At 48.2% G+C, this 15,328-nt stretch overlaps 1 protein-coding gene and 1 pseudogene across 2 annotated transcripts in view; one reads left to right on the top strand and one right to left on the bottom strand.

Annotated features, from left to right (window-relative positions):
- Positions 1-4,502: 4,502 nt before the first annotated feature.
- The window catches only part of IL27RA (interleukin 27 receptor subunit alpha), a 199,551-nt gene continuing 188,725 nt past the window's right edge, over positions 4,503-15,328 (bottom strand). For both annotated transcript variants that reach the window (XM_086963656.1, XM_086963658.1), the window contains exon 15: positions 4,503-6,202. In XM_086963656.1, coding sequence (XP_086819782.1) covers positions 5,918-6,202 — 285 coding nt within the window. In that variant the 3' untranslated portion in view covers positions 4,503-5,917. The remainder of the gene's footprint in view (positions 6,203-15,328) is intronic.
- Positions 7,587-10,811, top strand: LOC147748713 (uncharacterized; annotated as a pseudogene).

Genomic DNA, 15,328 nt, shown 5'->3' with positions numbered 1-15,328 from the left:
CCTTAAAACCAAAAACGGTTTGGTAGAAGCACTGCAACAAAGCTTTAAAAAAAACTGAAGCTCCAGATTTCTAACTTCTGTGGAAAGGTAAAAACACAAAGTGACACACTTCACAGTCTTGAGTCACACTTCTATGGATCAGCCCCCCAGCTTCCAGGAGGGACGTCAACCTGGTTCCACAAACAACATCTTTGTACCACTTAGTGCCTAACTCAGTGATCTGGAAAAAGTAATAGCCTTCCCAATTCCGATACCTCTTGAATACTTTTGGAGGAGGGATTTGAAATAACTGCAGCTCAAATGCATGAAGATTCATCGATATGGAGAACAACGAGGCATACAATATTCCATAACCAGAGAAAAGCGCTCCAAATTAATCCTCAGTCCCTGACTGAAAAAAAGACACAAAAACCTACTGTGCAAAATGTGTCCATTTTATTTCAGGGTATAGAACACTTCATTGAAGGCGTAAAAGTGTAAACATGATGCACCTTACAGGCTAAGCCCTTATATACACCTAGAAGTAAAGTTCTTAGGCGATATTTGATCACTGTGTGTTTGGATAACAGCAGAGGATTAGGAAATTGTCTCCTTGCAGCACACCACTCAGCCTTTCTAAGCTTAAACACAGGTTTAATATTGAAGGCAAAAAGGCAAGGATTTTCTGAAACTGTGCAAAACTAAGAGGTTCTTATGTCCAGGACCTCTGGACATTGAGGCGAAGGCTCGCGTATGTGGCCCCTGGTTGCCTGCAACCCAGAGCCACAACTGCTTACTTCCCAAGAAAACAAAAAATCTCATTGCACGACTGCAACTTTACGAGTCTTGGATATTGGTCAGTGTGAGGTGATTTATGCCACCTTTGTTGGGGGAGATTCCACGGCAGACAGATATAAGGTTTTTTCAGTTCTCAAGTTTTCCATTGTTTTGACAGATTGCAGTGGTGTTTTTAAAGTGTTTTAAGAGCTTTTGCAAAACAATTTATCTGGGACTATAAAACATTCTCCCCCAAAAATAAACACAAAAATGTGTTTTTCCAGTGTTTACGGCATGTTACAACATACATATTTCATTTAAAGCATGAACAGTGCAGGTTATGGAAGGTTACCTTTCATGCTGTGCAGTATTGCGTCATCTGTTATTGGGTTTGGAATTTTACAAGTTGATTACTTCGTGAATTGAATTTTCAGTTTCGTGAAGGACGTGTACACATGCAGCTAAAACCCAGAATGCATTAGCATGCAAACTTCACACTAGATTATTGCAGTTTTCTCCTATCAAAATATATGCCGATTGTGTGTGCCAAGTACAACCTCTGGCAGGCCTCCCCACTTTCCATCCACAGGGGAGGTGGTTGGTGAATGTGAATTTACAATTTGAAAATCGCAAATAGTAGGGTTACAAGTAATAATATATTTGCGCAGCACATGCTGTGCACTGATCTAAAAGCAGAGCTGCCCTCCCCTAATGCTGAGGTTGACAGGATATAGAGGTAGTTGCAGTAAATACGTTTTTAAAACTGTTCGCACCACATGGGCTTAATGTTTGGCAAGAATCTCAATACAGTAATGTTTTGCGAATGTTTGATCAGATGGCAAGGTTGCTCCCTACATATATCCATAAGTGGAGTTTTGCCAAGAAAAGCCATGGCGGCCCTTTTTTTATGCGTTAAAACGCATGTAGGGAATTTTTGTGAATCATGTCCACATGCACAGCCAACCTGAATGCATGGTGCAATCCATTGGGCTGTGCACCATGTACAAATAAGCTTCCCAAGGTATGTGTGTCCAAAGGAAACAAATAACAGCTTTGTCTTGGTGCCATCTAAGTAATACAGCAATAGTTCTTTGAGACTGAATTCTTTCTGCCCTGTGGGAGGATTTAGAAAGAATGTTGTAAGTTCCATGGCTTGACTGTTGTGAAAACGTGATACAACCCTTGGAAGGAATCGTAGATGTGTTTGTAAGACTACTTTGTCTTGTGGACCACAGTTGAAAGTTTATTCGCTGATATCCTTTGGAGTTCAGTGACTCTGTGCCAAGAAAAAGTGAGCTGTCACCAGAAGCTCAACTTTTCATGTCAACTCCTCAAGTGAGTGTGTGGTGGTTCTATTAAGTGGACCCATGAGTCTTATAAGCATTGCATAGGCTGGGCTGGCAGGGAGCATCTGATCTGTATTAACTCATGGGGTATAGAAAGGAGCACAAGTCCCAGATGAGCAACAGGTAGTGCTACAGTCACCTGCAGGCTCAGGTGAGCAGGAGGCAATTCTACAGTTATGTCACTGGCACAGATGGTTCAGCAAATAGTGGGACACAGTCAATGCGAAGGTTAAAGGCACAGACGAGCAGCAGGTAGTAATCCAGCCATCTCAAAGGCACAGGTAGTTCTGCAATCAGCTCTAAGGTACCGGTGAGCAGCAGGCATCGGTACAGTCTGTGCAGACATACAGGTGAGCAACAGGCAGCGGTACAATCTGTGCAGACATGCAGGTGAGCAGCAGGCAGCGGCACAGTCTGTGCAGACATACAGGTGAGCAGCAGGCAGGGGTACAGTCTGTGCAGACATACAGGTGAGCAGCAGGCAGGGGTACAGTCTGTGCAGACATGCAGGTGAGCAGCAGGCAGCTGTACAGTCTGTGCAGACATGCAGGTGAGCAGCAGGCAGCGGTAAAGTCTGTGCAGACATACTGGTGAGCAGCAGGCAGTGGTACAGTCTGTGCAGGCATACAGGTGAGCAGCAGGAAGCGGTACAATCTGTGCAGACATCAGGTGAGCAGCAGGAAGCGGTAGTCTGTGCAGACATCAGGTGAGCAGCAGGAAGCGGTACAGTCTGTGCAGACATACAGGTGAGCAACAGGCAGCGGTACAATCTGTGCAGACTAACAGGTGAGCAGCGGTACAGTCTGTGCAGACATACAGGTGAGCAGCAGGTAGCGTACAGTCTGTGCAGACATGCAGGTGAGCAGCAGGAAGCGGTACAGTCTGTGCAGACATACAGGTAAGCAGCAGGAAGCGGTACAGTCTGTGCAGACATACAGGTGAGCAGCAGGAAGCGGTACAGTCTGTGAAGACATACAGGCGAGCAGCAGGCAGCGGTACAGTTTGTGCAGACATACAGGTGGGCAGCAGGCAGCGGTACAGTCTGTGCAGACATACAGGTGAGCAGCCTGCAGCGGTACAGTCTGTGCAGACATAAAGGTGGGCAACAGGCAGCGGTACAGTGTGTGCAGACCTACACGTGAGCAGCAGGCAGCGGTAGTCTGTGCAGACATACAGGTGAGCAGCAGGCAGCGGTACAGTCAGTGCAGACATGCAGGTGAGCAGCAGGCAGCGGTACAGTCTGTGCAGACATACAGGTGAGCAGCAGGCAGCGGCACAGTCTGTGCAGACATACAGGTGAGCAGCAGGCAGCGGTCTTCTGTGCAGACATACAGGTGAGCAGCAGAAAGCGGTACAGTCTGTGCAGACATACAGGTGAGCAGCAGGAAGCGGTACAATCTGTGCAGACATACAGGTGAGCAGCGGTACAGTCTGTGCAGACATACAGGTGAGCAGCAGGAAGCGGTACAATCTGTGCAGACATACAGGTGAGCAGCGGTACAGTCTGTGCAGACATACAGGTGAGCAGCAGGCAGCAGTACAGTCTGTGCAGACATACAGGTGAGCAGCAGGCAGCGGGACAGTCTGTGCAGACATGCAGGTGAGCAGCAGGCAGCAGTACAGTCTGTGCAGACATGCAGATGAGCCGCAGTCTTTGCTAAATTCAGGTCCAGGCACTTGTGGGGTCTGGAGGTGAGGAACCCTCAGAGCTACAGGCAGAGTGAGCTACAGATACAGGTCAGGTGCTCTCAGTGCTTGTCAGCTCCAATGCACACCAGAGGTCTGACGGAACAGCAGCTTGCACTACATTCCATCCAAGGATACAGACGCGCAGCAATCAGTGCTACAGCCGACTCCATATACAGGTCAACAGGAGGCCCAGGTACAGTCATCCAAAGTTAAAGGTGAGCAGCAGAGAAGGTGAAGTGGGTGTAAAACACTTGGGAGCAGCGCTCAGCGCTTGCGTACAGCTCCAAGAACAAGGGAGCAAAAGGCTGTAGAACAGCCAGGTCAAATGCACGTGTGAGTAGCAGCCTATGCTACATTCAGCCCCAGCTGCAGGTTAGGAATGGTGGGGAGCAGCACTTAGTGCTACAGTCAGTTCGATATACAGGTCAGCAGGACGCAGTAGTACAGTCATCCATAGTTAAAGGAGAGCAGCAGAAAACGTGAAGTAGGGTGTAAAAACACTGGGGAGCAGCACTCCGCGCTTGCATCAGCTCCAGCAGCAAGGGAGCATCAGGCTACTCATACTAAACTATCCCTCTTTTTACCTGGTACTCCCTTTTTGGCCTCTTTCGTTAAGACCCAAGCCTAAATTTTCTTACTGCATAAAACAATTAGGGGTCAAAATTGATACTGCTCTTTCCTCAACAGAACAGGTAAATGCAATGGCAAAAAGCAGTTTTTCCAATTTTATTTCTTTTGTATCCTCACATCTATCTAGAGATACTGGTGAATCTTATCGAAAAGAGGCAAACGTTTCAAAACACAGCAGGCCGCATATGCAAGTTAAACCGTTGAGCCTTTTCTCCCAGGCTCTCAGATCCCTAAACTGATATTCGGTTAGGCACCGCATAACTTTAAAAGTTGTGAGCCTAGCCCACAAAGCCCCTTACTCCCCTCTCACTTCCAGACTGGCCATTCAAATCGCGGCACGCTCCTTGCAATCAGCCAACAAACAGCTTCTGGCAGTTCCAAGATGTCACCTGGCTGCATTGGGCGACCACACTTTTGTAAGAGCGCCTGCCTCAAGATGGGAAACCCTGCCTTTCCATCTGAGACTTAAACCTCACATTGGAACCTTTAGGATCAGTTACGTACTTAGCTCCTCTCTTCCAAATAAGGAAAATGCCTTCCAGTACTCCAATCTCGCACACTTTTCTTAGCACCAAGAAGCGTTACCCGTATTCATTCATGGGTCGCGAGGCACACATGAACATCAGGTAAGTATTACAGTCACCTCCAGGCACGGTTGATCAGCAGGCAGTGCTACATTCAGCTCACGGTACAGAAGACTAGTAGGAAGAAATAGAACTATGGACAAAGTGGTGCAAATTAAAGCCAGAACCCAAACATAGTGATCTTCACTGGATTGCCTGAGCTGCCAGCCTTGCATGTATGCATGCATGCATGTATGGTATTGCTAAAGAGCAAACGTAGCCAAAAGGCAGAGGAATGATGTAACAAGTCATAGGCAAAGATCAGAGGCTCAGATACGTGGTTTCTCCTGACTGGGTCATTACACTGTTCAATTCACATCCAAGAGCCACCAGGCTCCCTAGGTGTTGCATCTGATTTCTGAAAAGATAGCATTGAACATTTCCTAGAGAAACAGGATTGCATTCTGTTCTGAGTGGTTAAGTGGAGAACTCTAAGAATCTCCTGAAGGCACAACATTCTGTTTTCTTTTCATGAGTCGTTGAAAAGGTGGTTCTATGCACAGTCCAGCCACCTGATACCCTGTAGGTTTCTCCCAGCTGGTTGAATTAATATCTGGTTGCAATCACAAAAGACACATGATTCTTTCTATATTCTTCGACTGCGTTAACAGATGGAACAGTGCAGAACTCGATTTTCCTGATTAGCTCATACGCCATGTTGTCAGCGCACTTAAAGCATTTTTAGGAATTATTGCTGCTTCCAGAATCTGGACACCCTCTCCACATGGTAACTTGATTTCTCATGGCTCCGTGAGCCACTAGGAGTGAGAGTTTTTCTTCCCCTGAATTGATGGCTCTTTGAGGGCCCCACAGTCATAGGATTCTGTTTTCTCCACAGTTCTGCTCAGTAGTTCCTTTTCACTCTCAGATTGGTCATGTGAATTGTGCCATGTCCTCTGGAGTCGGCATGAAATGCCTCTCGTAGCCTGACATTGTGGGAGGGCGCCACTCCACCTGTGCCCCCCCAGCTGCATCAGTCCTAATGCTGTCCAGCTGCCCAGGACTATTGCTAGAGGAACCCAACAAGTGACCTTCATTTTGTTCTCCGGCATGCTCGGCTTCCGGGGGTAGCTCTTCCACCTCTATGATGTGTGGGTCCTCTGGTCCCCCATGCTGGTCTGGGCTCTTACTTTGAAAATTCAACCACTCAACCTTGTCCTGTGGAGAAATAAGCAAGAACAGGAATCATTTCTAAGCATGTCTTTTCTCTCCACTCAACCAGAGCCCCTGCAATAGGGCACCACTAAACATTAGAGCCAGATCTTCCCCCAAAGAAACTAACCCCATCGAACTCCGGCAAAAATTAACAAGTTACTTACCTCCAGTAACACTCTTTATAGTGGATGCTGTATCTAACTACAAATTCTTAACTTCTAGATTATCCACAGGCACTAGACTAGATATGAAAAGGTCTGAACAGCATTGCTCCCATGCGCCAGTAGGTGGCGCTGTCCAGATTTGCATCAAGTTTGTTCTGCCCAGGGAGAGACAATGGAGCTACATACAAGTGGCACCCTTGGAAATCGACATCAGTTTCTTTCTTGACTGTCCGCGCCTTGGACACAGAACCAAAAATAATCAGAGGCAAACCACTTTTAAGTGGAAAACAGAACTTTCCACAGAACCGAGAAGTGAGAGGGCAGTGAGGAATCTGATGTTAGATAGAGTATCCATCAGAAAGAGTATTACCAAAGATAAGGAACTTTTCCTTCTGAGGGATACTTCTAACTGCAAATTCCTGACCTTCAGAATAGATACCAAAGCAATACCTCATATAGATATGTAAGTGTACATGGATGAGGAAAAAAGTGCCTATGACCCCATATGTCTTTATGCACATATCTCTTTTTCATGTTGTTTAAAAATCCACAAATGGGATCTTATCTACCGTTGATCACATATCAGAAACCACACTAACGTATCTGTACTTCACACTACCTCTTTTTCGAACTCGTGCACGTCTCTTGGGGTCATAGGCACTTTTTTCCTCATCCATGTACACTTACATATCTAATTGTGATTCCTTACAGCCTTGAAAAAGCCCTGGCGCAATTCGCTATAAGGGGCGAAACACGTGTCGGCTGTCCACGCTTTTACTTACAACAATAAAGAGTAACTTTTCTACAAAACAAGGATTCTCTTGATTCTGTTTACATAAATAAGGATTGAACCTAAGGACACTAAGACGTAATACCTAACACACTCATCACCCCCTTCAGCAAGGTGAAAAAGTGTTTTTCTCTTTACATAAGGAGACCCCGAGTGACTTAGAAGTGGTGTTTATAAGAACAAAGGAAAGAATGGCAGTATGAATTCCAATATTTAACGCGTCGGACATTTGTGCACATGGTCTTATATATGATTCACTTTCTAAAATGCATACTATGGTTATTTGGGCACTTGTTTCAAGAAACCTTAAATCCCTCTCGTGTATGTAAACCATTCTATTTGGTAGAAATCCTACCTGGATTGAAAAAAACTCTTGGGACTAAATACAATCCATGCGGATGTCTAGTCCTCTATCATTATTTGGTAATGAAAGATGATTCGCAGTTTGTTCCCTGCGATGAAACACGTGTTGGCTTTTGAAATGGAACAATAAACAGAAGTGACCACACCAAGAACAGAATGTATCTCCACCTATGTATCTCCATGCACATACACTCATTCTCGGAGATTTACTAAATGTTTAGATTTGTCTTAATGCCTTAATTGTTAGATTTTCAAAAAAACTTACACTATTATTACTATTTACTCACTGAATGTTTATAGTGCAGGGGCATAGTTGTGTTCGAGGCATGTGGGCTGCTAAATTCATATCTTAGCATTAGATCGCCGCCTAGTGTTGGGTCCGGATGATCGCACATTGTTGTCCTGGAAGAGTCTTCGAAGTATCCTGAGATAGGTGGCTCCTCCCCTGGACTACAGTGCGCATGGGCATCGGCTCCATCCCCAGATTGTTTTTTTCCGCCATTGGGTTCGGATGCGGTCTCGACGTCTCTCTGTCGGAACCGAGAAAACATAACTTTAAACGGCCAAAAGGCCTTGTGTTCTTTACGTCGGTATTGTTTGCGTGCGGTCTCGTGTTCTTCCGTCTCTCGGAGCCGGAATCAGCGGAGTATTTGCACTCTTCGGACATCGAGGCCTTCTCATCGCGACTCGACAGCGAGTTTCCAACATGGAGCGGAGTCCGTTTAAACTCTGTCCGCTCTGTGGGTCCAAATACCCACATATAGACGTGCACCCGGTCTGTAACAAATGCCTTTCGCCAGACCATAACGAAGGAAACTGCAGGGCCTGTGCGAGTTTCAGGTCCAAGAAGACACTCAAGATTCGGCGCGCGGTGCGCCTTGAGGCCCAACAAACGGCCCCGGATCCAGATAACATCTTCGACGACCAAGAAGAGGAGGACCAGAGCCATCATCTTCAAATCTCCCCGCCTGAGACGGAGGTCGAGGCAGATCCGGAAGACGACGACGGAGTCGTGGGTCAAGGCCTTGAATACGTCGACGAGGTAGGGGACGTCGAAGAGGTTTATGGGGCCGCGGAAGATAGCTCAGAGGACGAGCTATGCCCCGAAGTTTACGGACATAAAGAGCGGGTCACGGGATCGCCTGTCGGCCTTACCCAAGACCCCGTAGCGCAAGCCACGGCCCCGCCTTCGGGCCCGGCCACGGACATACTTGCTGCGCAGAGGGTATCGAAACCGAAACTGAAAGCTACGGTATCGACTACACCTAAAATGGCCGACCCGAAACCGAAACCGAAACTTAAGGACTCGGGCGTCCCTAAGATGGCGATCGTACCACCAAAAACGACTAAGCCTGCTGCCTCATCGACTCCGTCGACCTCCGGTCCACAGAAGTCGAAGAAATCTGGCGATTCCACAGTGTCGAAATCGGCGCCGGAGGAGAGATCCTCTAAGAAGGGTGGCACGCACAGGACAAGCGCTGCGACGCCGGCAAAGCCCGCCAAAGCCAGCGACACGGCTCCAGCTCCGACTGGGACTTCGTTTGTCGGACGCGTGGTAGAGGCAGAGCCGTCAAAGTCACACGGATCGAAGGCTGGCACATCTGCGCATCGGTCCAAGGACTCGGGGTCGGCGGACGTGGCATCATCGTCCAACCCTCAGAAGGGCCAACAGAACGTCGGATCCGAAGGCAAGGCCTCCTCGTCGGTGCCAAAGGCCACTGTCACCGACGCGTCTCTCATTGCTTCTTCACTACAAAGAATTAGGGAGAAGGCCTCTGCTTCGTCGGCGCCGGCGCCATCGCCGCAGAAGGCGACAGACGTTCCGGTCAAGCCTGCAAGTAAACTCCTCTTCCTTCTGCCGCCAAAAGAGGCGCCGAAGGCCTTTTCATCAAAATCGACGCCAAAGAAGTCGGAATCTTCTACGGCAGGGGCACTTTCAGGTCGAGTACTCGACTCAGAAGAGGATTCGGAGTGCTTTATAGACGCAGAAACGGGCAAATTGACCCTTTACAAAAGGAAGATCACTTCACAGCCGGTGGAATCCTATGTCATCCCCCTGAAGAAGAAAAAGTTTCCACAGGACGCCTCAGGCCTCATGGAACCTATCCAGCCCCCTCCAAGAAGGAGCCCAACTCCGTCTCCAGACCACTCTGAAAGTGAGGGCTATGATGAAGATGACCAATACACTTTCCCAGTCAATGAACCAGGTGCACAGCCGGATTCATATGATGACATTGGGGACCAAGGCACCCAAAATGTGGGACAGGACCCACAGGCTTTCAGTACACGTGCATCCCCAACAGAGGATTCTGCAGGTTTCCATGCACTCATTGAGAGGGCAGCTGCTAATCATGATGTGGACATGCATGCTGACCCAGTTGAAGAAGACTTTCTATTCGACACTTTTTCAGTTTCGGAAAGAACTGTAAAGACACTGCCTATGCTCAAAGGGGTCCTCAAGCATGCTGCGGACATCTTTAAAGAGCCTACCAGGGCGAGGGTGGTCAATCCACGTATTGAAAAAAAGTACAGACCAGCGCCTGCAGACCCTGCATACATTCGGGGACAGTTGCCGCTTGACTCCCTGGTGGTCGCAAATGCCCGTAAAAGGGCCAACTCCCAAACAACGGGTGAAGCTCCTCCCCCGGATAAGGAGTCCAAAGTGCTAGAGGCAGGAGGCAAAAGAGTGGCTGCGCAAGCTGCCAATTTCTGGCGTATTGCAAATACACAGGCACTACTGGCACGTTATGATAGGTCGCATTACGACACACTAGAGCAAATTGTGCAACACCTGCCTCCACAGTTTCAAGAGGGCACCAAAATGATTATACAGGAAGGACAACTGATCTCCAACGCGGCCATAAAGTGTGCACTTGATGCCGCGGACACAGCCGCTAGGACCATTAACACTAGTGTCATGCTGAGACGACAGGCGTGGCTCAGCATATCGGGGTTTAAACCTGACATTCAAACAACCATACTTAATCATCCAGTCAATCCTGATAGACTGTTTGGTCCAGATGTTGACACCACCCTAGAAAAAATTAAAAAAGACACCGAAACTGCTAAATCTATGGGGGCCCTACAATCACAGCAGTTTCGTGGCAATAGTTTTCGTCGCTCAGGTGCCCGTGGAGTCACCAGAGGACAGATGGGTCAGCAGTCACAATTCCCTAGAGGTGGAGCACAATCCTCGTACCCCAAACAGAACAAGGGGGGCTACAGGGGAAACAGCAACAAAGGACGCGGCAGAGGGAACAACAATTCACGCTCCTCTGCCCCAAGCAAACAGTGACTCTGTCACTGCCCCCCGACCACTTAACACCTGTCGGGGGGAGACTACAGCAGTTCCTGCCCGTCTGGATCAACATCACCACAGACAGGTGGGTGCGACAACTTATCCAGTACGGTTATTGTCTAGAGTTAAAATCCACTCCACCCAACATTCCACCAAGGCAAAGACCTATGTCCGCAGAGCACTTGCACTTATTGCAGCAGGAAGTGGTGGTGATGCTGCAAAAAGGAGCAATCGAGCTCGTGCCAGTGGGGGAGGAAGGCACGGGGGTATATTCCCTGTACTTCCTCATTCCAAAGAAGGACGGATCTCTCAGACCAATTCTGGATCTCCGTCCCCTCAATCTGTATATACTGTCAGAGCATTTCCATATGCTTACACTGCAACAGATTCTTCCCATGTTAAACAAAGGAGACTTCTTAGCAACCTTAGACCTCAAGGATGCTTATTTCCACATTCCACTACACCCGTCCCACAGAAAGTACCTCAGGTTCACTATCCAAGGCACGCATTATCAGTTCAAAGTCCTACCCTTCGGAGTCACCACAGCCCCAAGGGTGTTTACCAAGTGCCTGGCGACAGTAGCAGCGCACCTCAGGAGGCAGAACATCCATGTCTACCCCTACCTCGACGACTGGCTCGTTCAAGCCAGGTCGGAACAACAGTGCGCCGCGGACATGTCGACTACCATTCACCTCCTTCACGACCTGGGTTTCTCGTTGAATTACCCAAAGTCACACCTTCAGCCGGCACATGTCCGGCAGTTTCTGGGTGCGCCAATCAATACCCTGACGGCCAAGGCGCAACCAAACCAAGTCAGGATAGACAGCATGCAGTCTCTAATCCAAAAGTTCAGACCAAGACACTCACTTCCAGCGAGAGTGTTCATGCAGTTGATAGGCATGATGGCCTCCTGCATCTTCATAGTCCCTCACGCACGGTTGCATATGCGCCCGCTCCAGGAGTGCTTAGCAAATCAGTGGACACAGGCTCAGGGACAATTAACAGACCTAGTGTTGGTTACCAGTCGGGCATACGACTCTCTGCATTGGTGGACTCCACACAACCTTTGCAAGGGCCGACTGTTCCAGGAGCCAGTGCCACAGGTTATCCTGACAACGGACGCATCTCTCCAGGGATGGGGAGCTCATCTGCTCACTTACACGGTGCAGGGACTATGGACGACGCAGCAACAGAAGATGCACATCAACTATCTAGAACTGATGGCGATCTTCATGGCGCTCAAGTCCTTCATTGTACATCTGTGCAACAAAGTGGTGTTAGTCCGGACGGACAACATGACCGCGATGTACTACATCCAAAAGCAGGGGGGCACCCACTCACCGCAGCTGTCTCACCTGGCTCAGAGCATGTGGAAGTGGGCCATTCAGAGGAACATCTTCCTCATGGCAGAACACCTCCCAGGGAAGGACAATCAGATGGCGGATCTGCTCAGCAGATACAGCCATCAAATGCACGAGTGGGAGATACATCCATCAGTACTCCAGCCGTACTTCCAAAGGTGGGGTCGTCCAGAGATAGACCTGTTCGCCACAAGGGAGAACGCAAAATGCCAAAGCTTCGCCGCCAGGTTCCCACACCCGCAATCGCAGGGCAATGCGATATGGATGAACTGGTCAGGCAAATTTGCGTACGCTTTTCCCCCGACACCTCTGATACCACTGGTGGCGAGAAAACTAAGGCAACACTCGATGACACTCATCCTAGGTGCTCCAACGTGGGCGCGCCAGGCCTGGTACACCACGTTCCTCGAACTCTCAGTGGTACCGCATCAAAGACTGCGCCTCACGCCCAGACTTTTGACGCAGAACCATGGAGAAATTCAGCATCCAGATCCGCAACAGCTCAACCTAGCGATCTGGCTCCTGAAGTCTTAGAGTTTGGATACCTCAACCTACCTCCTGAATGCATGAACATCATCAAGGAGGCGAGGAAGCCGAAAACCAGAGCATGCTATGCCGCAAAATGGAAGCGTTTTGCCATTTACTGTGCAGACAATGACATAAACCCGCTAGATGCATCTATCCCTAACATCATTTGCTATCTGTTACACCTTTATAAGTGCAAACTAGCGTTCACTTCTATTCGGATACATCTATCCGCCATCGCAGCTTACCTTCAAAACAGGCAGCATCTCTCGGTCTTCAGGGTGCCTGCCATTAAAGCGTTCCTTGAAGGTCTGAAACGAGTCATTCCCCCAAGAACACCGCCAGCTCCGGTGTGGAACCTCAATGTGGTCCTCACCAGACTGATGGGACCACCATTTGAGCCACTGCACTCGTGTGAACTACAATTCCTAACGTGGAAAGTAGCTTTCCTAATTGCTATTACGTCACTAAGGCGTGTTAGTGAGCTACAAGCGCTCACAATCCAAGAGCCATTCATTCAGATTCATCCAAATAGGGTAGTGCTACGTACTAACCCCAAATTCCTTCCAAAGGTGGTGTCACATTTTCATCTCAACCAAACTATCGACTTGCCGGCATTCTTCCAGAACCCACAAACAGTGGCGGAAAGAATGCTCCATACGTTAGACGTACGGAGGGCGTTGATGTACTACATAGACAGGACACAACACTTTAGGAAAACAAAACAACTTTTTGTTGCCTTCTCACCACAACACAAAGGCAACCCGATTTCCAAAGCAGGAATAGCCAGATGGATTGTTAAGTGCATTCAAATCTGTTATCAAAAAGCCAAGCGCACTTTAACAATACCCCCAAGGGCGCACTCCACACGCAAATTGGGGGCATCCATGGCTTTCCTAGGGAACATTCCTTTAGAGGACATTTGCAGAGCAGCCACGTGGATTACACCACATACCTTTACAAAACACTACTGTGTTGATGTACATTCCAAACAGCAAGCGGCTGTAGGACAGGCTGTTCTCAAGACACTTTTTCAGGTTTCTGCAGCTGGCACGGGCAACCGCCGCTGATGGAGGGACTGCTATGTATTCTATGCTAAGATATGAATTTAGCAGCCCACATGCCTCGAACTGAATATGCTACTTACCAGTATGCATCTGTTCTTGGCATGTAGGGCTGCTAACATTTATATCGCCCACCCTCCTCCCCGGTGCCTGTCGCAGCTGCAGATATACTATTGTATTCAATCATTAGCATGGACATCCTTTACACTTTTCACTCCATCCTCTGCCACAATGGCGAAAAACAATCTGGGGATGGAGCCGATGCCCATGCGCACTGTAGTCCAGGGGAGGAGCCACCTATCTCAGGATACTTCGAAGACTCTTCCAGGACAACAATGTGCGATCATCCGGACCCAACACTAGGCGGCGATCTAATGCTAAGATATGAATGTTAGCAGCCCTACATGCCAAGAACAGATGCATACTGGTAAGTAGCATATTCATTTTCTGTTGTTGTGGATCAGCTTGCTGGTCCTCATTGGAGCGGTTCAGAGGTATTACCGCTCGCCTCATTGCCTAAACTGACTACTGATAAATATATTACCTTGCGGCCACCTAGGAAGTGCGCCCAGTAATTCTGGAAAACTAAAAGACCTCTTAGCTGTTTTTAATCTTCCCAGTAAGCAGCTGGCACTGACTGACCAAGGTGCTAGACTGGTTGAGAAAAACATCCATTTCCTAAATGTTTCAATCCGTTTTGACGCTCCTTCTTGAGGAGAAATAGGAAATAAATTATGGCAGAAGCCTGAACTACCACACTTTTTGGTGTAAGGTGCAATGTTAAGCTGTCAGAGTCGCCTAGCGCCGGTCTGTGGCACCTAGCAACCTGCCTTTCATTGGTGGGCAGGAACAAGGCTTAGACCAGGTACCAATTAAGGTGCCCCTTAGGACTTCAATGAATGGAAACAGAGGCTCAGAGTATGTCTGCCCAGGATGCAAAACCTCCATCAAGACATTAGTTTTGACTTCCATACTTGGCAGGTGTAGGTCCAATAACTTGGCTCACCACAGGAAAAGAGGCGCTCTCTTCCATTGATGACCCAGGGGAAGAACAAAGTACAATGTCTGGGGAAGTGTGAAATCCACTGGCCTCCTGCAACTCCATATATAGGTTGTCCTCATCACCGTGTTGGACAAACAAATTCCCATAATTTCCAGTGTAATCTTCTAAGGCAGGTTGACTCTGAACAAAGTGGGAATCAAAAAGTTTATGGAGTGCTGCTGTGTAGCTCCATGGCAAAGGCATGGCTGTGTCATAGTCGGATTGAAACGGGGCAGGTGTGTTGGCTTGAGATACAGCTTTGGGACCTAACCTCAATCAGGCTGGGATGTATTTGGCTAAGGATCGGATAGGGGCAGGGCTAGATTTTTTTATGGGGGTAAAGGGGTGGTGGAGGGGGAGCTTGGTTCAGAGCACTTTTTATATTAACTATGATAATCTGACCCCGAGTAATTTTGAGCCTGATAAAATAAAAAATGGCTATCTTGGAAAGGAAGCATATTTATAGATATTGTCTATATTATCTATCTCAATATGCATGGTGAAGCAGCATCTTGTGGATTC

The sequence above is a fragment of the Lissotriton vulgaris genome, chromosome 1_1, assembly GCF_964263255.1.
Source record: "Lissotriton vulgaris chromosome 1_1, aLisVul1.2, whole genome shotgun sequence".
In the NCBI taxonomy this organism is placed as follows: domain Eukaryota; kingdom Metazoa; phylum Chordata; class Amphibia; order Caudata; family Salamandridae; genus Lissotriton; species Lissotriton vulgaris.
The sequence above is the reverse complement of the archived record's forward strand: the minus strand, read 5'-3'. Positions and strand labels throughout refer to the sequence as shown.